The following is a 25,162-nucleotide window of genomic DNA, read 5'->3' on the forward strand; positions in this document are numbered from 1 at the left end:
AGTGTGTTGCTTAGGATGGTAATTTTAAGTGAAATCATTTTAGTTATATGCTAGTGATTCTAAAAGGGAAGCTGGGATTTACTACATGGACTGCACGCAGCAAATGAAATACCTAGAGGGGTGAAATCACTGGAGCCCGTAACATGGTCTTTCAATATTTCTGTTAAAACTGAGATTACACCCAGGACCAGTACAATACACGTTCAGAAGAGGCCCAGTAGCACTGAGCATAGAAATAATAAACCTTTGTACCTGTAGAGCTCCTGTCACACAAAGATCTCAAAGCACACTACAAAAAACTAACTTAACTGTGGTAAGCAAATATGATTATGCCCATTTAGCAGGTGGAGAAGCTGAGGCCCATGGTCACATAACCAGTCAGTGGGAGAGCTGGGAACAGAACCCAAGAGTCCTAACACTTAATCAAGGGCCCTAAACACTAGACTGCACTTCTCTCAATGCAACGCACCTCCAAAAAAGGCAAATGGGATCTCGGATGTATGAGCGAGGAACTGGTAAGACCTCATCTGGAATACTGGGTACCGTTCTGGTCACCCATGTTCAAGAAAGAGGCATTCCAAGTGGAACAGGTCCAGAGACAAGCTCCTAGAATGACTGCGGACTGGAGGGCCTGTCTTATGAAAAGAGATTAAAAGAGCTTGGCCCGTTTAGCCAGAACAAAGGCTGAGAGGGGAATCTAATCGCTTTCTATAAATACATCGGGGGTAAGCACCAGGCTGGGTGAAATGTTATGTTAAAAGATAATGATGGCACACGCACAGATGGGTGTAAACGGGGCATGAACACCTTTAGGCTGGAAATTAGAAGAAGGTTTCTCACCATCAGAGGAATGAGGCGCAAGAACAGACTCCCAATAGGAGCTTTGGGGGCAAATACCGTCATTAGTTTTAAGAGAGAGCTGGATAAATTTCTGAGAGGGGCTGTACAGCAGTCTTGCTTATGGTGAAGAGCAGCTCTGACAGTCTCTTCCGGTGTATGTCTGACATTCCTAAAATCTCATGCTTCAGGGCTACACAGAGGTGGAAGTAAGCTGGTCCGGTCCGGCGTACCGGCAAGAGCCAGTACGCCGTGCCGGACCGGACCGGCTTCCCCAGACTGGCAATTTAAAGGGCTCAGGGCTCCCTGCAGCAGCGGGAGCCCCGGGCCCTTTAAATCACCGCCGGAGCCCTGCTGCTGCTACCCCGGGGCTCCGGCAGCCAGGCTCAGGCAGTGATTTAAAGGGCCGGGGCTCCTGCCGCTGCAGGGAGCCCCAGCCCTTTAAATCACCGCCGGAGCCCTGCCGATTTAAAGGGCCTGGAGCTCCGCTGCCCAGAGCCCCAGGCCCTTTAAATTGCCCTGACCCCTGGGGCTCCCAGCTGCCTACTCAGGACTCCGGTGTACCGGTAAATCCTTTAAGTTACTTTCACCCCTGGGGCTACAGCTGGTCACCTGCAGGGGTCAGGAAGGAGTATTTTCTCCACCAGTTTATCCTGGCCACAGCTGAAGCTGGGATCTGGAACCCACTGAACAAGTGCTCTGAGGTCGCGCCCAGCTTTCTCTCTCTCATGTGCTTAGCTTGTGGCACATAATAATTTAGTCTCCTGTGGCTGTAATTTTGGTTGCTGGGTGTAGTGTGCAGGTGCTGGGTAGTGTTGGTGGCCTGTGACATACAGGAGATCAGTCTGAATGATCAAGGGGTCCCTTCTGGCCTTACCCTCTACTTCTCTTCGCATTTCGTTACTTAGGGCTCATTTCTTGAGGTTATTGCCCTCAACTTTCCTTAAAACTGGAGGGAACTCAGCACCTTGCAGAGTCAGGCCCACAACGGGTTAAATGAATATATATGCATGGAGCCTGGACTCAGAAACATAAGAAATTAAAGGCCCATAGCAGCTAACAGAACTTCTCAAGTTACATGTATCAACAACAGTCCAAAATTACCTCTGTAGGAATACAATGCATTGTCCAGGTCAGCCACGCACGACGGTTGAGTCCCACCCGTTGGGATCGAAACACAGAAGCAATGGGACTACAAATGCAGGAATGGTCCTTTCCAGCAAGTACTGATTTGCAAGAACTTTTGTGCTAACCTGGAAGCTCCCGAAACCTAAGCTAGAGTCTCCTCTGACTTCGGTTACTCCTGATTTACACCATTGTTTTCAAGAGGAGAACCAGGCCACTACCTTTATTCCGTAACTGAGGTCCACAACAACGCAAATTGCAGATCCTCAGCAGGTGTAAATCAGCATATCTCTGTTGAAGAAAGAGCCCATTTAGGTTGATATGCCCAAGATGGTAACAGCGGCTACTCAGTAAGACCCCCTATTCAACAAAACACTTCAGCATGACTCATTTAAGCAAATGGAGTAAATAGGACTATACACATGCTTAAATTTAAGCACATGCTTAAGTACTCTGCTGGATCAGGGCCTAAAGCAGTGCACATTTAGTGGCTAGGGCGTGTCATGATAGCAGATTTGGCCTTTGTGGGTTTCTTTATTTAAGTTTCCTACGCAGCCCATCAACCGCACAGCATCTGATGCAAATACCATGAGGAGAAGGCAGCAAAGCTCAGTCCAAGCATTCTCTTTGCCCGTCATTTGTCTTCATTAAAAGAGCAAACAGGACAGGGACGTGAGGAAGGAACTTCCAGGCCTCCATCCAGAAGAAGCACGACTGCTTAGTAAAGACATTTTGAGGCAGCCGATTTGGCTGTCAAATGCAGTCACTTTTCAAGAAAGACCTTCCCCCTTTCTTTATGCATTCTAACCCTGTCCATGAACTTCATGCCTTCTGACTAGAGTTAGTTGGAAACCTGATAAGAGAAGTTCCCATGAAAAACATCCATTGCAAAAAATCCACCATTTTTCTTGAACATTTTTCATGGAAATTTTGGCGCTTTTATAAGAAAGGGGTGTTATTATTAGGGCTGTCAATTAATAGCTGTTAACTCAAGCAATTAACTCAAAATAAATTAATTTGATTAAAAAATAAATTGCGATTGAATCGCAGTTTTAATCTCACTGTTAAACAATAATAGAATATCAATTGGAATTTATTATAAATATTTGTGGATGTTTTTCTACGTTTTCAAATATATTGATTTCAGTTGCAACACAGAATACAAAGTGTACAGTGCTTACTTGATATTACTATTTTTGATTACAAATATTTGCATTGTAAAAAAGATTAAACAAAAGAAATAGTATTTTTCAATTCACCTCATACAAGTACCCTAGTGCAATCACGTTAGTGAAAGTGCAACTTACAAATGTAGATTTTTTTGTTACTTAACTGCTCTGAAAAACAAAACATTGTAAAACTTTAGAGCTTACAAGTCCACTCAGTCCTACTTCTTGTTCAACCAATTGCTAAGACATACAACTTTGTTTACATTTATGGGAGATAATGTTGCCCACTTTTTATTTACAATGTCACCTGAAAGTGAGAACAGGTGTTCGCATGGCACTTTTGTAGCTGGTGTTGCAAGGTATTTACATGTCAGATATGCTAAACATTCATATGCCCCTTCATTCTTCGGCCACCATTCCAGAGGACATGCTTCTATGCTGATGACACTTGTTAAAAAAATGTGTTTAATTAAATTTGTGACTGAACTGCTTGGGGGAGAATTGCAGGTCTCCTCCTCTGTGGTTTTACACGCATTCTGTCATATATTTCATGTTATAGTAGTCTTGGATGATGACCCAGCACATGTTGTTCAATTTTAGAACACTTTCACTGCAGATCTGACAGAACTCAAAGAAGGTACCAATGTGAGATTTCTAAAGATAGCTACAGCACTCGACCCAAGGTTTAAGAATCTGAAGTGCCTTCCAAAATCTGAGAGGGACGAGGGGTGGAACATGATGTAAGAAGTTTTAAAAGAGCAACACTCCAAGGCAGAAACTGCAGAACCTGAACCACCAAAAAAGAAAATCAACCTTGTGCTGGTGGCATCTGACTCAGACGATGCAAATGAATGTGCATCAGTCCGCATTGCTTTGGATTGTTATCAAGCAGAACCCGTCATCTACATGGAAGAATGGACTACAGTACTTGTAGGAGGTGAACTGAAAAATACGATTTATTTTATCTTTTTTACAGGGCAAATATTTGAAATAAAAAATAATAATATAAAGTGAGCACGGTACACTTTGTATTCTGTCTTGTAACGGAAACCAATCTATTTGAAAATGTAGAAAATATTCAAATCCCAAAACATTTAAATAAACGGTATTCTATTATTATTTAACAGTGCAATTAAAACTGTGACGAATTGCGATTTTTAAAAAATCTCACTATTCATTTTTTTAATCATTTGACAGCTCCAGTTATTATGTTTGTTAAGGTGGAGCGGAGGAGTCTAGAGACTCAGACAGAAAAGCCTGAAGTCCCTGTTCATTTACCAGTGATTGGGAACTACTGTTACAAAAAGCACCCGACTTTTCCCCCAGTTGGCGAGAATGTGCTCTGTAATGCATTACATTCATAAAGAATGCTCCCTGGTACACAGAAAGACTGTAAAGGCTGTTTACTCTGGACAGATTTTAGTTATTAAATAAAGCAAAATACGACTTAAAAAATTAATGAAAAGAAAACCATTACCAGTGGCCTGTGAATTCAGCACTGCCTAAGCTACAACGCGAATCCCCAGAGAAAGGGGCATAGGTCAGTAGCTGTTAAAGATGGGCAACAGAATGATTGCCATGGATTTTGTTTAAAATGGGCATAACAATGATCCTGTCCCCAATATGCATGGATATGGAGAGCCCTAAACACAGCAGGGCTAGTGCTACTGTGCAATCTGGCAGATGCAGACGTAGCCCAGGAAAGCTCATGCTCTAATAAATTTGTTAGTCTCGAAGGTGCCACAAGTCCTCCTGTTCTTTTTGCGGATACAGACTAACAAGGCTGCTACGCAGAAATCTATGCACCTTAGGGTCAGTGTGAGATCAGTGCCGCAGCAGGACTCTAGGGGGCACTATGCTGCTGGGGTCCCGTCATTCAGGAGAGCTGTCAAACTGAGCTGCTGACCATGTGAAAAAGCCTCTAGCCAAATTTCAATCTACATTTTTAGATTCAACTACTCTAAAGTCTCTCTGCCATTCTGACAAATTATTCCTCTGTCCCACACCGTGGTGTAGTGCTACAATGAACTGTTGAGCCATAGCTCAGTGGTTTGAGCATTGACCTGCTAAAACCCAGGGTTGTGAGTTCAATCCTTGAGGGGGCCATCTGGGGCAAAAATTGGGGATTGGGCCTGCTTTGAGCCAGGGGTTGGACTAGATGACCTCCTGAGTTCCCTTCCAACCCTGATATTCTATGATAATATTGTGTTACACCCCAGAGATGACCGCATTTCAGTGGCGGACAAAGAGTAACAGCAGGTCTTCAGTAGTATAGCTGGTCAGGAATTTTTCTGGAGAACTGTTGTTGGGTTTTTTTGCTGAAAAATGCCAAATCGTCAAATCCAAAACTTGTTTGTGAAACAGGGTCAGTTCTGACAAATCTCCCAGCTCCAACCATTTCTGGGAAAAGGTTTCATAATTGTCAAAATGTCCTTTCTAAAGCAAAAGTTGGGGGAGGGGGGAGGGCTGGAGTGAGAAAGGACTTTTTGCTTAGAAATTTTAGTAAATGTGGCATCAAGAAAAGGTTAAAAAAGAAAAAGTTTGAAATAAGAAATGAAACATCGAATTCTAAATGAAACATTGCGATTGACCCAAATGAATTTTATTTTTTTTTTTTTTTGGCTTGTCAGTTGGTGAAAATTTTCGAGCTTTTTGTTCTGATTAGAGAGGGTGAAAAAATTTCCAAATCTCAAAAAATCTTGCAAGATGGGAAAACTACTTCAGGCCCAGCTCTCTTCAACAGATGCTTTGCTTGGGTAAGAAATGAGAATCGCAACGTTCTCTCCTAACATCCTTCACCAGCGTAGCTGAGAACCTCCCAGAGTTAAGAATTAACAGGGAAGCTAGCATCTGTTATTCAAGGCTTCCTTTTCATCCTCCCCTGAGAAGAGGATGGGTCCCAACAAATGATAAATCAGCATATTTTTAAATAATTTACATACTTTAAATTAGAACCAATTGTAGCAATTTTCTATCCACAAAGAGCCGCCTGCGAAATGAAGAGTTCAGTCATTTCGTTCAATTTCATTTTGTTTGTTTGATTCCCCCCTCCCCCCCCCATTTCCCGTTTTTCACAATTCTCGTCCAAACTGGGGAATGTTTTTCTCTGGCTCAGGGTACGAAGAAAAAGAAAACCCCTAATAATACCCCAAACTATAACCCCGGGGGAGCATTTCAGCAACTAGCCTGCTCTACATTATACATAAACATCTCAAGTTCAAGTTTAATTCATCCCCTTGAGAAACTATTTTTTTGCCAAGATAAAGATCTTGAAATGTACTGCCCTGGCACAATACATCCTGTATCCTGAGTCTGAAATCAGGCTTCCGAGAAGCAGCCCCCTCCTGTATTAATTATCCCGTCTTCTGGTACGGTACCAACGTGGCATAAAATTTCCTCGGGTGAAAGTGGCAGCAAATGCTCCTGGTTATCACGCTATGGTTCTACGCTGTACATGGATTATGGGCATAACACGAACAGCTGGGTGTGTTCAGCAGAAAGACCCATCTTCGCCCCACCACTGACACCAACAGGAAGGCGTTAAACCGGGCGGAAAGCAACTGGGGAAGCAACTGGCACGACAGCATCCTCTCTCCCTCCTCCGGATCCACCCCAAGTCCATGGATTTGGGGCCGCACAGATCAAGGGTATCCACAGCTGGGCTGGGCAAGGACTGTTCTCTGTGGCCCCTTCAAACAATATCTTCAAACAAGCAGATATTTCCTTGTGGAAAAGCCAAGCCGCTCTTATTAGTATCATCTTTCACAAAATCCCACTCAGCACATTGATAACAACCCCTGCTCCCAGACAGGGGTGATGGAGCAGTAGCTGGGGCAGCTGGAGGAACCATGCTTCTGTGGACAGGGGAGGTGATAGGTCCATAGAGTAAAGCAAAGGCCCTAGGGCACCACTGGATTCCCCCCATGGATCTCAGGACATCCACAGGTTTTGTAGGTACCATTCCCTCCCCACTCCTGTGTGGGGTGTGATGGGGGGACAATTTGCAGGAAACTGTGAGTGAGTTCCTGGCCTTTCCACAGACTCCAGCTTGGTTCGGAATAAGCTTTCAGACTAGGATCTCTTTGGCTGGAAAAGAGAGGCTGGCAAGCTCATGCATAACACAATACACGGGATCACAGTCTACCCTAAACAGGAGGCTATTATTAAAGAAAACAGACAGAAGCCACAAAGCAGGCTTCTTCCACATGGCTTGAGTTCCAGCTTTGTCTCCCTTGTTTACCAGGAACCACACCCTGTCTAGAACTCCATACAGCATATAGAGACATCTAGTGATTGAATAATATGCTGCATGCAAAAATATTACAGTGACGACAGTCTATCCCACAGTATTTCACTACCTAGCCCAAGCCAGAAATCAGGAGTGGGGAAAACAAACAAACAAGAGCATCTCAGAACAAGGTTTAGTTTAAACACAAGTGAAGCTTCAGGGAAGTTCTTGCTCTTCCCAACAAGGACAGATTAAGGTAGGGGCTTTAGGGGCTGCAGCCCAGGGCCCCAGGTCAAGGAGGGCCCCGCAAAAATAAATCACAGGCAGAGACCTCCTACTCTGGGCTGCTAGACGTCCCGTGGTGCAGCGGGGTGCTCAGACAGGATGCGTGCATGCTGTGGCCCTACGCCGCTCCCAGAAGCAGCTGGCTGCTGTCACATCTCTGCGGCCCCTGGCGGGTGGGGGGAGGTTGCTCCACGCACTGCCCCCGCCCCCAGCACCATCCTCATAGCTCCCATTCGCCGGAAACTGGCCAATGGGAGCTACGGGGGCAGCACTTGCGGGTGTGGGCAGCTCACGGATACATGCTGTCCCCCTCCTCCCAGGGGCCACAGAGATGTGCTAGGAGCTAGCCGCTTCCGGGAGCAGCGTGGGGCTAAGCCTGCCTTAGCCCTGCTGTGCTGCTAGCCATGAGCCATCTGTGGTAAGCACCTCCCGGCCGGAGCCTGCACCTTGCACCCCTTCCTCCCCCAGATCAGAATCCCACTCCTACATCCAAACTCCCTCCCAGACCCCGCACTCCCTCCTGCACCCCAATCCCCTGCCCCAGACCCCTCCTGCACCAAACTCCCTCCCAGGAAAAAGACTTGTATACAGGGGCTCCACAAAATCTAATAGCCCCGGGCCCACAAGAGAGTTAATCTGGCCTTGCTTCCCAAACCAGTAACCCTTGCCCAGACCCCCAGGCCTAGATTCTTTGCTACAATCCTCTTATTCTCCAAGCAGCTACTTTCAGCTGTTCATTCATAAGCCACATTACTTTCCCCACATCCCAGGGATGTATAGAGATTGTTCATATCATAGAATTTATGGCCAGAAGGAGCCATTGGATCATCTAGTCGGACATCCTTTGTAACACAGGCCATGAATTGCACCAGTTTACCCTGTATTGAGCCCAGATGCTACAGGGAGAGAATCATAGAATTGCAGGACCGGAAGGGACCTCGAGAGGTCATGTAGTCCAGTCCCCTGCATTGAGTTCCGTGTCTGTTCTAAAGTTGCTTCCAACTCTAATAAAATCACTATAGAAATTACTCTGTTTTCCTTTAGGAGGAAGTGTGCTGTGGATTTATGCAAATCTGCCCGCAATGCATGTCAACGTGATAAAAATATCCTTCGATCGCCCCTCCCAAAATACTACTTGCTTGCTTCACCTGGGCTGGTGGGCAAGCAAAATATCATTAGATTGTCATCATCCCAGTCTACCCAGGGGTGGGTAGATTTTATAACTGGCCTGGTTTGTTTTAATTATTTTTGCAAGACTGCCACAGTGAGTCAATAGTCACCCAGACCTCAGTGTAAGTCAGTGAAGCTGCTTTGACTGCAATGGGGCTACACTGATTTACATCACCCGAGGATCCAGCCCATTAAGTCTAACATGGGTTCAAGAGAGGAAAAAACACAGTTGTCTTTAATCAGAGCTGCAACATCATGTGTGGAGAAGTGGCCTTACAGTTAAGGCAGTGGCTGCTAACTCAGGCCCAAGTCTCACTTCTGCTCTGTGACTCAGTTTCCCCACCTGTAAATTGGGGGAAAATAACCTGCCTCCCAGGGGTATAGCAAGACTTCATTCATTCAATGTGAGGAGGTTTGATACTGTGGTGGAAAACAGTGCAGAACTATTCTAATAATGAACAGCTTCCTTAAAGCACTGTGAGTTCTGTAAACAGCCCCATTGAGAAATTTTCTCTACCTATTGTGTGGCTCTCAGGTCTTAGTTTCTCAAAACTGCTAGCAATTTGCCTTGAACGAAGTGCAGTTTACCAAGGGGGGGGAATGTAATGAGTGCATTCATGCACCATTTAATTTAATTGTTTGACCCCCATGCAGTCATATTTCTGAGAGGTAATTGGAACATTTCTTTTTTTTTTTTTTACACAGTGCAAATAAAGGAAGCCCTGAAAAGCTGCTCTTTGTTACTAGTAATTACCGAGGAGTCAGAAATTTGGCCAGACTTGATAATTGTTGTCGTTTCTTGAAAGAAAGAAAAAAAAAAAAACAAGCCCAAAGCTGGCAAAGAAACAACCAACCCTACAATTTATTAAACAAGTCGTTTCATATGTGTTATGGTGTTTAAGCCATTAAGGCATGAAAATATGAAGCTGGTCAAAGAATTATTTTGCAAGGCCTGAGCCTTTTAATAACCTCCCCAAGCCGAACTCTGGCTTTACTAGCAACACGAACAGAGTTTGGCAAGCAGGTGCCATGTGACATGGTGGAGGGCATTTGCTCTCCTGGTGTAACCAAAAGCAAACATAAAACCACATGGTGTGAAACTGATGGAGCCAAAGCCCACTGAAATCGACGGAGAGAGCATCAAGGGGCTGTGGATCAGGTGCTCTCGGGAGAGACACCAAGCAGGAATGAATCAGTGCTGAGCTCAGATTCAGAAAACAAAATTGAGATGAAAGGTCTGGAGAAAACAATGGCCCTTGTCTCCGTTCAGCATTTCCTGTCGATGTGGTGGAACGTTTGTGAGAAGGGCTAATAGATTGGGAAAGGGGTGGGGGGGGTTATTTTTTAAAAACTCTCTCAGGTTAGAGTGAAAAAACATATAACCCCTCTTTCTTAAAAAAAGAAATGAGAACAGTCTGTAACATCTAGGGACACAGCCTGCCCAGGACCTGACCTGGAATTGTGGGGACTCAAAGAAGGGCGGGTGGCCTGTCAGCCTAGCCTGGAGCTGCAAAAATCGTGGGTTCTAATCCTGCACAAAGAGACAGCGAAGCTGTGAAAATTGCAGCAGGCAAATGGGCATGGCTTAAGAACCTGTTAGGGCTTCCCAGAAAAATTCTCCCAGGTTTCATGCTGAATCCTGGGTGGACACATGCTCAATAAAACAGATAATTATGTGCATCACTATTAAAGCTCTACCAAGTACTTAGAGGGATGAAGCTCTTCTCCAACCCCTCCCCCCAGCTCCCAGGCAGCTCCAAGTCCAAACTTCTCACCTCACTTCTACAGGCCAGTTCCTCAGCTGGTGTAAATCTAATGAGGCCAACAGTGCTAGCCTGATATACACCAACACGGAACTTTATGCAGTGCTTCATTTGTAATGAAAGCCAAGCCTACAAGTGCCGGGACTCAGCCCTGGCACAAATTAAGCACTGTCCTTGTAGGAGCTGGAACCAAAACAGGATACAAACATCCCTAAACTTCGTGGTTCATCTCTATTCAAAAGACCAACCAGCATCTCTGGCTCTAAACATCCCCCTACTCCAGAACGTTCTGTATGATGTATTGGTCAGGTGAATTTGTGCTTTGAAGCTTTTCCTCTCACCTAATCGTGTAGTTAACTTCACACTGCGTGCTTTACAATATACAAGGACTGTTTCATCAGCTGTGTACAATGCGACCCACATCCCCCACTTTACAGCACCCAAAAATCTCCCAAGCCTTTCTTTCGGTGACCCAAATCCCAGAACCCTTTGCAGCCACATAAGTCCCAGGATGGTTCCCCCTCCTAATGTGGCTCACGGAGGATCACTGCTGAACAAGACTCAGATAAGAATATTCTTTAGAAAAGTGGAATGGCCATGCTGTTTTGGGGACGGTGCCTTTAAGGGCTGAGCTTCCCACTCGGAGAGTCTGGGCCATGCAGAATTTTTAAAGAAAAAATACACCTTTCAATAGCTCTTTTTAAAAAGAGACCTTTATACCAGTTCCCGAATCTCCTTCTGTATCAGGCTGGATTCTGCCCTTAGATGTGCAAGAATGGGCAAAGGAGAAGGAGCTAGAAACCTCAGTGAGGTGTTCAGATTTCATGACAATGGGTGTGGTATGAGAACCGAGATAGATAAGATAAGATACAGAGCGCGTGGGCAGCAAGAAATGAGGCGTGCCTGCCTTTGATATAAATATACAGCAGGATGGGGTGGTGTGATATAAAGGGTTTTAATCGGTATGGGTTTGGGATGGCAAAGTCACAAACTAGTTATGTAGACCATCCCAAGTGAGTGCTGATATTTAAGGAATTTAAGAAGTTTATGGTGCTATGTGCTATATCCATCCATCTGCAGGGCTAGAATGCCTTGGCTAAGCAGAGATCCCACTCCGATCCCTTCCACCGCCATACAGATAGGTATTGAAGTAACAAAGGGGCTTTTCCCAGCTGGATTTCCTATCCCTGTAGCTCTCTCTCTCGGAGTTCCTCTCTGCCTTCTATAGCCCTGAGTCAGAGCTGAAGTGACCCATCTAATCCAGCTGCCGGGGTGAGTCAGCAGAATAGCTCTGTAATCCCCTCACAGTGTTCGAAAGCTTGACCCACAGAGAGTGCCTTAAGCCACCTGAATCCAAACATACTAGTTGAAGAAGGGAGAAACTAATAATAATTTCACAAACTTCTAAAAATAGCTTTTCCATAGATCATGTCATGACTTAAAAACCCAACATGTTACTCAGGCCTGTACGCCAGGAGCTGCACGTGATGTAAGACTCAGGCTATTAGAGTGGCCATCACAAGCCATTAACAGAAACATGACCGCAAGCACAAAGTCGGTGTATTACATCCACATATTAAATCAGTGGGAGCTGCACAATATCATCACTGAATCAGGCCCATTTTACACAAATAGCCATTACTATGCATTAATTTGTTCATAATAAGAGAGAGTTCATTCCTGCCAGTGCTCCAGTGGACAAGGAAAGTGGCACAATATTAATTAATTCATTAAGTAATCATGAATATTGAATTTGCAAAGGAAACGTATTGCAACATTGACAGAAATCATTTCATCTTTCAACATGTCTGATTATTAATAGCCCCACAGTAGGTATAAATGAAGTCGTGACCTGTGGACTTTACAACAGACCTGCTGGAAGTCTGGGTGTTAGAGGAAAGATCCTTCTACAGAAGCAGAATTCTGAGCTGGAAGGATTTCATATTTTCCTCTTATATCATTTAATCCTTTACCTTTGGACCAGAATTAATAAGTAACAGAAAAGCAAACCACTAAATGAAAAGAAATGAACTTCATGCATTAAAATAACATTATGGCCACTCAGACGACATTAGCCTAGAATGAGCAATGGATCACAAAGAGTCTTCCCTGGGATGAATATATAGGCTGGGCCATTTTTGTGCATTTCTCATTACAGTAGCCTGCTTACTTGTCTACTCGGGTTTTTGGCTGGAGGGAGAACATCTATTTTAAACAGGTTTTCCAACTGTGACTGTAAACATTAGAAACAGGCTTGACGCTTGGAGCTGTCTTAGCCCTCACGATGCAAATAGGGAAGGCTTTGAACATTGCCTGCTCCTGTTCCTCTGGAGCAATGATCAGATCACACAGGCACTGGCTGCAAAGGGATTTGCCAAAGGTTTCTTACCCAGAAGAAACCTTTGGCAAATCCCTTTGTCCCTGTTCAAGTTCTCCTTTCAGGGCTGGAAAAGTCAATCTTCCTCGGGGTTTCTTTACCAGCCCCGTTCGGGAGGAAGGATGGTCTTGTGATAAGACACTGGGCCGGTCTCTGGGAAAGCTGGGTTCGATGGGCTCCATTAATGGTTATGATTAGCATTCATTCGTATGATCGTATTGCCTAGGAGCCCGTCATGGAACAGGACTCCATGGTGCTAGGCGCTGTACAGGCAAAGAACACAAAGACAGGCTCTGCCCCAAAGAGCTTACAACCAAAATATAAGGCAGGAGACAAAAGGTGGATACCGACAGATGGGGAAGCACAGGGAAACAATGAGACAATGTTGATCAGCATGACGGACAGCTACCTAACTGTGGTAAATCATATAGAATGATAGAACTGGAAGGGACCTTGAGAGGTCATCTAGTCCAGTCCCCTGCACTCAAGGCACGACTAAGTATTATCTAGACCATCCCTGACAGGTGTTTTTCCAACCTGCTCTTAAAAATCCCCCATGATGGAGATTCCACCATCTCCCTAGGCAATTTATTCCAGTGTTTAACCACTCTGGCAGGGAGGAAGTTTTTCCTAATGTCCAACCTAAACCACCCTTGCTGCAATTTAAGCCCACTGCTTCTTGTCCTATCCTCAGAATTTAAGAAGAACAATTTTTCTCCCTCCTCCTTGTAACAACCTTTTATGTACTTGAAAACTGTTCTCATGTCCCCTCTCAGTCTTCTCTTCTCCAGACTAAACAAACCCAATTTTTTTCAATCTTCGCTCATAGGTCATGTTTTCTAGACCTTTAATCATTTTTGTTGCTCATCTCTGGACTTTCTCCAATTTGTCCACATCTTTCCTGAAATACTCCAGTTGAGGCCTAATCAGCGCGGACTAGAGCGGAAGAATTACTTCTTGTGTCTTGCTTACAATACTCCTGCTAGTACATCCCAGAATGATGTTTGCTTTTTTTGCAACAGCGTTACACTGTTGACTCATATTTAGCTTGTGATCCACTATGACCCCCAGATCTCTTTCTGCAGTACGCCTTCCTAGGCAGTCATTGCCCAGTTTGTATGTGTGCAACTGATTGTTCCTTCCTAAGTGGAGTACTTTGCATTTGTCCTTATTGAATTTCATAGAAATAGAAACAGAAATAGAAATAGAGCTGAAAAATTTTCAGGGGAACAGTTTTCTGTCAGAAAATGGAATTTTTGATGGGAAAAGGTCAAAATGAATCATTCCAGCTTTCCCGGTTCGATAACGTTGAAATTTTTTGTATATAAAGTCAAACCATTTCATTTCTCATTTTGGTTAGACTTTTAAATTATATCCCAATATTAAGATGATAGGATATTTACGTATACAATATTTAATATTAGAATGATTCAGCATGATTTGCCACTATTAAAAAAAGGTCCAAATTGGCTTTTTTTTTTTTTAACTTTCATTCCACAGGAAATGTCAGCTTTTCACTCCAACTCGGAACAAAAACAGATTCTGAAATGTCGGCATTTCCTGCCGAATGGAATTTCCATTTTCTAGCCAGCTAGTTGTTAAATTATTGGTTCTTTTGTGACCCAGGGCGAGTCATTTAATCTCTCTGCATCACAGTGCCTCGCCTGTAAAATGGGCATAATAACACTTACTTTCTCCCCTCCTTTCTCTGCCATGTCTATTTAGATTGTAAACGCTTCAGGGCAGGAGTTGTTGCTTATACGGTGTATGTACAATTGGAACGTGACTTTGGACAGGGCTCTAGGCACTACTGCAATGCTGGTAAATAATAACCACCACCAACCATCGTGCTGTGGAAAGCCTGCGCCAACTCTTATAGCTCAGGGGCAGAGTTCTCAAGAACAGTGGAGGCTAGTGGACAGGCAACTGGGAGACTAAAGCACCTAGACGCTAACCCTGCTCTGAAACCGACTTCCTGTGTGACCTTGAGCAAATCACTTAACGTCACCAGGCCAAGCTTGGTGACACATGTGCATGCCCACTGAAGTCAGTTGGGGTTGAGCATGCATAACTAAGAGCGGGAAGCTGGTTTTCAGTTTCTGCCCCCCTAAAAGGGGGGTGATGGTACTCATCTACCACAAAGGGCAGGCTGTGAGGATTAGATGTGGGCCCCTTTTCTACCTTCAGTTATAGCCATGTAACCTGGTGAATTGATTTGTTTTACACAGGTGACAGCATGAGCACCCATTGTATGTAAAGCTCCACCTACGGCCTATGCTTCAGGCCGATGACTCATGGCTCGGGTGAAGTGGGATTAGGGGGTACCCTCACATTGCTGAATCCACTCTGAAGGCCAGTGTCTCACACTATAAGACAATAAGGAAAGGGGGCGGGGCTTAATCATCTCCATATCCCCAAAGGGAAAATCAAGTATTCATTCACAAGGCCCTTGCATGTACCCGACCCCAAGGAAGCAACTTTGCTTGCCTCTTGGAGAAGAGCTAACCTACAGATGTTTAACATCTGTGGGGCTGGCAGTGGATGCTGAAGGGAGCTGTGCCAGGTGAGGAGGGAGGGTTTTGGTTGCTCAGAAGTGGGATCAGCTGGTGGCTTTTGGGGAGAGTTTGCTCCAGCCTCCTGCTGCGGTGTGAACTGTTCTTAATGTGACCCGCCCCTCCCCACTTGGAGTGTTTGGGTGGCGGTTGGCAATTCTGATGACATTTTACAAAAGTAAAAAAATGTCAAACGTCTCAGCTGCTCCCAAACAAACACAAACAAAAAAGTCAATGACACATGGGTCGTCTAACTCATACCAGGAGGAAGGAGTTTCCCTAAGAATAGAATTTTCAACTGAAAAAAAAAAAATCTAAACGGGACGTTTTTTCTGCCCAGTCATGATTCTTCATGACACAATGTGATCACACGATGCAAAAAATGCATGTTGTGACACCAGGTTGCGAGATGGCGACATTTTCCCCAGCCTGAAGTAGTTTACAGGCCAGCTAAACAGTGCCATGAATGGCACATGAAGAATGAGGAACTGCCCTGTTACATTTCAGACACGTGCTTGCAAAATTCAGGGTAACGGCCGCTGTCATATTTCGGCATTATGTTTTGCAGGGTAAATTAAACAATTCACTGCCTCTCCCGCTATCTAATCTTAACATCTCTCTAGGTTTTTATACCATTACCATCAACGCCCAGTCCCTGCAAAGTTTCAAAGTGATTGGTTTAAGAACAATATTATGGGCCAAATTCAGCACCGATTTAAGCAGGTACAGTGAACAGGACTGTCAATAGTAGATGTACCAATTTACTCCAGGGTTGAATTTGATGTTACTAAACAACTTCAGACTATTGATTTTTCAGTTTTCTGCCTCCCGTGGGTTGCTAGCTGCTGTGGATATTTAAAGTTCTGCACAAGAGCTGCAGTTTACCGACATTTGGGCTCTCTCTAAATAAAGAGCTTGCAAAGAAAAAAACAAAAAAGGAAATTCCACAGGAAGTTCAAATATTTTATTACTTCCTGTTTGAACAAGCATGTCAACACTTGGCATTTGAAGTGCAATTTGTTTAGAACTTCAGGTGTCAGCTTAAGAAATGTTATTTCCAGATCTAACCCACAACCAATTTTAGCGCAGTAATAAAAGTAATAAATGAAAAAGAAAACAACCTCAGCATTTCAGAGTAACTCTTTCCCGTTGCAAACAGCACATGATCTGGCATGCTGAGGGAGGGTACATGCTGCAAAAGCTCCCATCACGTTCGTTGAATGGCCTCTTTTTCAAAACCCACCCCATCACATTTCCCGCACACACTTTTGCACACAGGACTGATTGGTGGGGAAAACTGCAGGTGCAAATGAGAGATTTGCCCAATCCAACTTCCTGGCTGCATCTCATTAGATCAGTTACTACATTCTCTTGTTATTTGTGCCTGCCATTTGTGCAAAATTAGGGACCAGATAAAGGTCCCTCTGAAAATGAGAGCCTTGATGACTTGAATACATCGCCCTGACTCTTTTGTTCTTACGGGATTTAAACAGGTAAAGAGCAGATGAAGATACCTCCGTTGCAACATTCACCCCACAAGCTAGATTTCAACTTCCAGCCCAACCCGCGGCTCCTGGGTTTTGGTCTAACATAATGTAGATATAGGAACATACAGAAAAGGAGTACTTGTGGCACCTTAGAGACTAACCAATTTATTTGAGCACAAGCTTTCGTGAGCTATAGCTCACTTCATCGGATGCTGTAGCTCACAAAAGCTTATGCTCAAATAAATTGGTTAGTCTCTAAGGTGCCACAAGTACTCCTTTTCTTTTTGCAAATACAGACTAACACGGCTGCTACTCTGAAACCTGTCATAGGAGCATATGTACTTATTAGAGCTGGCTGAAACACGGAATTTCAGTTCTGCTGGAAATTCTGACATTTCAAAATGTGTTTACATTCCAAATTGGAACAAAAACACTTTCACAATTTCCCATGAAATCCCCTGGATGCAGATTCCTCTCCTTAAAATGCAGGGATGTTCTGATCTGGGGTTGGGATCTGACCACATCTCTAGTTTAAAGAGATGCTTGAGGATACAGGTGCAGAGACCAAAACCCAGGACAAAGCTCAATGTTCAAAAGACATGGGGGTTGGGGATGAAGAAAAAATCAAAACCTCAGTCCCAGCCTATATGCGTGGCCTCAGAGGTACTCCACACCCATTCCTGCAGGCTGGTGATGATGTTGTATACAGGGGCTGGGGTGTATTTCTGGTTGAAAACCCTACAAAAACATCTGCATGTGGACCTCTCTCCATCTCAGAAGATGATACAAATGGCTGATTCTTTTAGTACTAAAGATGGCTTTCTTTCCATACCCGGCTGGCCCAATGGCCTTCCCAGCCCTGTAACCCCGCTTCCACCACTGGCCGACGCCTGGTGCTGCAAAAGACAAAGACAAAGCTTTCTGCCAACTGTATAATGCTGGAGATGGGGCGGGTGTGGGGAGACCATTGCTACCCTTGCAGTGATCAGCTAATGGCCAGAAACAGGGGATTAATAAGAAGAAGAATACTAAGCTCTAATCAATACATCTCAAACTGCTTCACAAAGGAGGTCAATATCATTATCCTCATTCTATAGAGGGGGAAACTGAGGCATAAAGAGGTGAAGTGACTTGCCCAAGGTCACCCAGCATCAAAACTAGGAATAGAACTCGGGTCTTCTGAGTCCCCGACCATGATTCTACTCACTAGACACGACCTCCCATAGAGGAGGAGCATGACAACAAGCCATGTGTTTTACAGCAAAGTAACTGCAATGTACGTACACAAACAAACCAAGGAGAGAGGTTGCTTCTGGCTGAAGCCCATAGTAACCCAGCCGGTTAGGAAATCTTAGCCCACACACCACACAGTTACCTTCAGACCATTAAGAATCTTTAATGTAAATTCTCCATATTGAAATTCAAAGGAAGAGTGGAAATGATTCAGTTTGATTGTTGGCAAGTGCTGATTATTGGAGAAGTCAATCAAAGAAAACCAAATTGTAAAAATATGAACTATGAAAGCTTTTGTTAGAGAGGCAACGTGATACAGGGAATGGATTGTCAGAAGACCTAGGTTCTGAACCTGACGATGACCTTATCCAAACTCCTCTCCCACCTTTTGTCTATTTATATTACAAATTGTTCAGGCCGGGGCTGTTTCTTACTATGTGTATGTACATCGCCAGACACAACAGGACCCCAACTTCAGCTCGAGCACTACTGTAATAGGGAAAAACCCCATTGTTGCTTAAAAAAATTGCATCCCCTGGCCTCTGACCATTTCAAACAATAACTACCACATCAAGCCAGCCCCAACATTCAAAACCTCTGTGCTCTTGTCCAAAATTTTTTAAAAACACCACCAACGCTCCCGCCCACACGCATACAAAAACTAAACCAAGTCAAACCATTTCACACAGAGCCCTGATGCTTGTTAGGCTCTGATCCTGGTCTGGCATTAAGAGGAACATATGGCCACAGCATCAACAGAAAATATTTTCTAAAGCATATTTAGAAGGATCAAAATGTTCCCCTTTAATCTTGACACTGACAGCTCTACAGCCAAAGAGAACAAATTCTGCCTTATAGTCCAGGAGGGTAGCACTGCGTAATCCTCAATAAAGGAATGTAAGGTCTGGGCAAAGCATTCCAGTTCATTGCCAGGCAGAAAGCAGAAAGGTGGCAACTGGGAGCTAAGGAGCAGAAGAAAGGGCTTGATCTGCAAATAGGAGAAGTGATGCAAAGTAAATGGTGGGGAGGGGGTTATGCTCCTATATAGCGTTATTCAGCCAGAGACAACCCATGGGGGAGGGGGAAGGGCAGAGTGAGGGCCGTGGCTTCAGCCGATGTTACTAAGCATGCTCAGTCTGTGTGAGCATGCTCAGTACAAGCCAACTAACAAATCGGGGGTGGGGAAGCACATGACCCCACATGACACCCCCAAACACACACACACGCATCACCTCTGCACACACGGTTCATGACTGGGGCTCCTTGGTGCTACCGCAGTACAAATAAATAATAATGCTGGAAGAATTCTTCCAACTGATTAACGCAGAGGACTTTCCCGGCGCTCCTAAATCCAGCGGAGCAGCCATGCAAATCTAGGAAGGCCCAAACCAGCTCGGTTCAAGTCATGTGGGGCAGGCAAATTTGAGATGCCCTCAACTCAGCTCTGTCCAGAATTTACATTTGATCAAAACAAAACCTAAAAGCAACAAAGGTGGTTCCATGACTGAGCAGTGCGGAGAGTTTGAAACAAACGGACAGCACATGCCAACCAAACGCTGCAGTGCTGGGAACCTGAAAGCGAAACTGACTGGGAACGAAAGAGGGCAACTGGCTTCAGTGCTTTGCATGACTCTGATGGAGAGAAATGCATAGAGAAAATGAACCATGAAAAGGAAACGGGACTTAGAAAGCCCTTTCTGTTTTAATACTCTCAGAAAAACATGTAAAGAAATGGGCTTGCTTAGGGTCCGACTACTAAGCGGCGGTGGGCACCATTGGCTTCAATGAGACAGCTCAGGATTTGAGCCAGTGGTTATTTTTTAAGCCGACAGCATTTGCCTGCATCCCGATGGCTATCAGGGACGGAGCAGTAAAACCATATCCCACCAATCATATTCACAGTGCTACTTGCGTAAGCACACAGGGTTGTATACAGGCAGCTTTCAACACACATATTCAGCGTGTGCTTACAGCATTCACCATCTCAAAGAAACCCTGCACATGCTGCAAATCATCCTCTCTTACGAGCGCTCTCATGACATGCCAGCACTGGCGTGCACTTTAATCAATAAAAAGGCCAGCACTTTGTGCCAACCTGCACCGTAACCACCTGACTGGGCTGTGCGCTGGCAAGGAAGCATCTTTCACATACATATACGCGGTAATGTCAGCCTGGTCCACACACACACTCCTACTCACCCACTTCCAAATAAAATACATAACTTACTTCTTGGCTCCCGGGGTCCATCCACAGTCACTTTAATGGCTCGGTGATAGGTAGCGACTTGTGTGGGGTTTGTGAACACTGTGATCGTCAATGTAAAGCTTTTTCCTAAAGGGGGAGAGAGAAAAAGAGGAGAGGCAATGCACCTGGGTTGATTTCTTCAGTAAGCAGAGTGCGGTCTTAGGCCTGGAAAGCCTAGGCCCGGATTTCAGAAATGATCATGAAGCCGCAAATGCTGCTGTACAAATGAAACTAAGGGATTCATATATTTAAATTTGCGAGGCTCCCTTTGTTGCTGGCAGGTACCAAGAAATTGACCTTGGTCCCACTGGAGTCAACGGCAAACCTCCCACTGAGAGACCTGGGCCCATTTCAGAATCAAAGCCAGAGCCCTCTTTGGTGCATTATAACATTGTACATTATTTCCCCCCTCTACCTAGAACAGCTTCCTTCTTCCCATGTGCCAGGGCATTTCCTCCTCCCCATGCACATCCAATCCTCGAAACCCAATGCTGTCAGCTCACTTCCCGTCATTACTCGCAGACCTGGAGCTCTCTGCTCCCCAGTGGCTGGGCACCGAGGGCCCGACTGTGCAACCATTGTTCGTGCCACCGGTCCCAGAAAGAGCTCAGGGCATGAGCAAACTTCTCCGCATGAGTCAGGGTTCCAGAATTGGGCCCATAAAAACAAAGTATTTTTCAAATGCTAGATACATACATTTGGATGATAAGGATAGATAGATAGATAGATAGATAGATAGATAGATAGATAGATAGATAGATAGATAGATAGTAAAGACCTGATTGTGCAAACACTTACTACCAAGAGTAGTACTTACTACCATGTGTAATTCTATTAACTTCATTGGCACTGCACCCAGTAGTCAATATTTGCATGATGAAGCCCTGATTCTTTTTGAATTTACTGTCACGAACGTCCTTCTCTGAGCAGACCGCTCTTGCCTCTTGTTTTCTGTTCTTCCCCACCCTCCCTCCCTTCTTTGTTCTGTTGTCGTTCTTCGCCTCATTATCTGGAGACAGGGGCCAAAAGAGCTGAACCCTTCATCTGAACGGCCCCGAACTTTGGGAGCAAAGATAAAAAGGAAACAGGATCCAGACCAATCCCCTTGCTTTCAGTTTTGCAAAACCAAAAGCAGACCAATGAGGGTTTGAGGCTCTGATGATCTGCCTTATTCAGACTGTGGGTTCGTACTCATTTGCTTACTTGTCTGTACAGCACTAAGCTGTACTGGGGTGAGGGACCTAGATCAAGAGACAAGCTGACAGAAAAATGATTTAAAATACCAGTCTTAGGGATGAGGGGTTAAATTACATTTTTCAAGTTAATAGCGTTTATTTTTAGATAGGGACAATGTGAAACGGCCCGAGGAGCATCTGTGTCTTTGTTAATAATGCAGTAGCAATATTTTGCACTGATATAGACACACTTTGTTTCACCCAGAGCTCTGAAAGAACTTTGCCAAGGGGGGTGCTATCCTTATCCTTGTTTTACCGAGGGGGAAACAGAGACACAGAGAAGCTAAATGACTTGGCCAAGGTCACGGGGTGACTCAACAACAGTAGAACCAGGAACGGAAATGAGGTCTCCAAACTCCTCCCCCATCATTCCAACCACTAGACAATACTCTTCTCTACAACCAAGAATACAACCCAAAGGACAGATCCTCAGCGGGTGGGAACTGCCATAGCTGACACCAGCTGAAGATGTGTCTCCAAGAATCTTGCCTCCCAACTGCCTTCTCTGACTGCTAGACTATATTCTCTCAGAGCTTGGAAGAGAAAACCAGGAGTCCTGATTCCAGGCCCTACGCCCTAACCATTAGATCACAGCTGCCCTTCTGGATTGGACTATGCTCAGCACCAGTGTTGGCTCATTGGTATTATCACCAGACTCACTGTCTAGCCTGAATGCAGGATTTAACAAAACCATTCTTATAATGGACACTACTCTTGCCAGCTCTCTGGACTGCTTGTGTTATGAGTTTGTAGCTGTTTCACCTTGACTACCAGCCACAAAGAATTTTTGCTACCATATATCTCGTCTGGACAAATCCCATTTTACAGCCCTTAGGTCCTTGTGCATTCATTACACACACACACACTCACGTTTTCACTGGTTGTCATGAACTATAGCTGAGCAAACACTGTACAGAAAAAAAATCATTCCAATATCATTTTTTAGATGTCTACAATCATTTTAAAGGGATGCCCTATCCAAAAACTTTATGCACCCCAGACACCAGTGACAGAAACAAACGTTATAATTAAAATGATTTATTCATCTAAAATCAAATAGAAATTTAAAAAAACGGAGTCTCTCCCCGTGGGTTAACGTTCCAACATCTGTTCTACTGAAAATATTTCCTTGCAGGATAATGGAAAATGGCTAATTTTAAGTGGATACTAGAGAATATTCATGTAAAGGGTGACATTCACCTTGATGCAGAGAGCCAGCACAGAGTTTAAGATCTCAGATTAGGACTTAAATGGAGCAAATACCTTGTACTGGCTTTCTGCATAGAGGTGAATTTTCCCCAAAGTAAATTTCAGTATCAAATGCAAAGTATTTGCACTCACATCCTATGTTTAAGAGTTCTATTTATGCAGGCTAGGAAACACAAATAACGTGACGTGACCTTTGCATCCAATCAGAACTAGCCAACACAGTGAGAACATCCCATAGCAAAATACTCTCAGTGAAACAATTTACAGATCAGGAATTATTAGCAGAATTTATTCATGGAGCAAGTTCAAATATAGGCAATACGATTAGAGACAATTTCTGTCTGTTTGCGTGCAATTCGCAAACAGAACAGGAGGAAAAAGTCTTCCAGTACATTATTTGTTACAAAGCTTAGCACAAATACATGAACAATAACGTTCAGATTATCAGTCTGGTCTAATGCATAGCCTGGACATTTAGGAGATTTAAACCCTGGGTTCTATTCCCTGCTCTGCCTATTTTACGCAAATTACTTGACTTCTCTGAATTTCAGTTTCACCCTCTGTAACACAGGGTTCATAATAACACTTTCCTCCCTCACTGGGGGCATTGTCTTCAGTGGGAGCAACCTGTATTCTTCTTATAACAATATGTGATGCTTAGTGTTTCTAAAGCACAGTAGCAATCCTCAGATTAATTGCATTATACAGAGCAAATTATTATTATTATTATTACTCAGCATCAATTTATTCATTGCCATCCTTCTTTGGTGACAGACTAGAACAAGTACAACTTGAGTAATGTCAACCCATCTCCCTCCCCAAACATACCACTATGCACATCAATCATTCTAGGCAGTCTGACTGCATAAGAAGGCCTCAGTTCAAGTCCCAAGCTTCCTACTTTGGGCAAATTGCTAATTATGGGCCAGATTCCAAACGCTCTTACTCACATTGAATAGTACCTTACTCCATAAGGAGTTCTACTGATTTCAATGGGGCCGCTCCCAGAGCAAGATAATGTTCAATGGATCTTTGTGCAAGTCATTCAATCTCTCTGTACCTCTGTTCTCCATCTGTAAAATGGGGCTAAAAATATTTTTCTTCTCCCCCCCACTCTTTGTCTCGTCTATGATTGTAAACTCTTTGGGGCAGGGACTTTTTCTTGCTATGTGTTTGTGCAGCTCATGGAATAATGGGGCACCGATCTCAGTTGGTGCCTATCAGTGTTACCTTAATAACAATAATAATATACCAGAATCTAGTATGATGAGATCTTGGAGTAGATTCTAATTGGGTTTTACACATACAATTTATGCATCTATATATAGCTGATATGGAAATATATATGAATCAGAGGCCCAAATTCGGCTCGTGTACAACATTCCAAATTTCTGTTGGTGTAGACAAGTGCAGAATCTGGCCCTCTTAGAGATTTAAAAGCTCAAACAGGAGGAAGCAATGTGTGACAGAGAAAGCAGAAACCTGACGGAAATCATTTCTATCACTAATTTTTAAAAAAAGATATTTGGCCAAATTCTGCTTTCAGCCTCGCTATTCAGAAAAGCGCTTAAGCATGGTGCTCAATTTTAGCCGCATGTTTAAAGTTAAGCATGTACGTAGGTACTTTCACATACCTACAGATAAGTGATGTATAGATAAATTAGAAAACAGACACACATTCCAGTGCAGATTCCAAGTAACTCCATTGAGCTCAGCTGAGTTATTTTAGATCGAAGAGAGAAGAATTTGGACCATTGGGCCCAGGTTGTGCATTCTTGCCCCCCAAACTCCTATTGACTTCCTTGCTGCTCAAGGAAAGCAGGATTGTCCCCATTATTCAGCACAAGATGAACATGTTAGGGTCCAGTCTTGACATAGGCCTAAGTCATAAGTGCACGTGGGGCCTGATCCAAAGTCCATTGAAGCCAATGGGTGTCTTTCCACTGATTTTCATGGGCTTTGATCACGTCCATGATTTGGGAGACAGACTGTACACCTAAGTGCTTTCAAGAGACAGTGAACTCCTGATGTTTCCAAGCATGAACATGGGGACCCAGGGGAGGAAAGTTAATAATGAATTCAAGAGTCATGCTGAGATTGGGTTAGATTCATAGGGCAAGAAGGATCCTCCAGTCTGACCTCATGCACATCCCAGGCCACAGAACCTCACCCACTCGCTCCTGTAATAGGCCCCTAACCTCTGGCTGAGCTACTGAAGTCCTCAAACCTTTATTTTAAAAACTTCAA

The 25,162-nt window shown here is 44.1% G+C and overlaps 1 protein-coding gene across 1 annotated transcript in view; it reads right to left on the reverse strand.

Moving 5' to 3' along the window:
- RUNX3 (RUNX family transcription factor 3) overlaps positions 1–25,162 on the reverse strand; it is a 62,852-nt gene that overhangs the window by 32,609 nt on the left and 5,081 nt on the right. The window contains exon 3 of the mRNA XM_073317732.1: positions 20,454–20,558. Coding sequence (XP_073173833.1) covers positions 20,454–20,558 — 105 coding nt within the window. The remainder of the gene's footprint in view (positions 1–20,453; positions 20,559–25,162) is intronic.

Source organism: Lepidochelys kempii, chromosome 19 (genome assembly GCF_965140265.1).
Source record: "Lepidochelys kempii isolate rLepKem1 chromosome 19, rLepKem1.hap2, whole genome shotgun sequence".
NCBI classification, from domain to species: Eukaryota; Metazoa; Chordata; order Testudines; family Cheloniidae; genus Lepidochelys; species Lepidochelys kempii.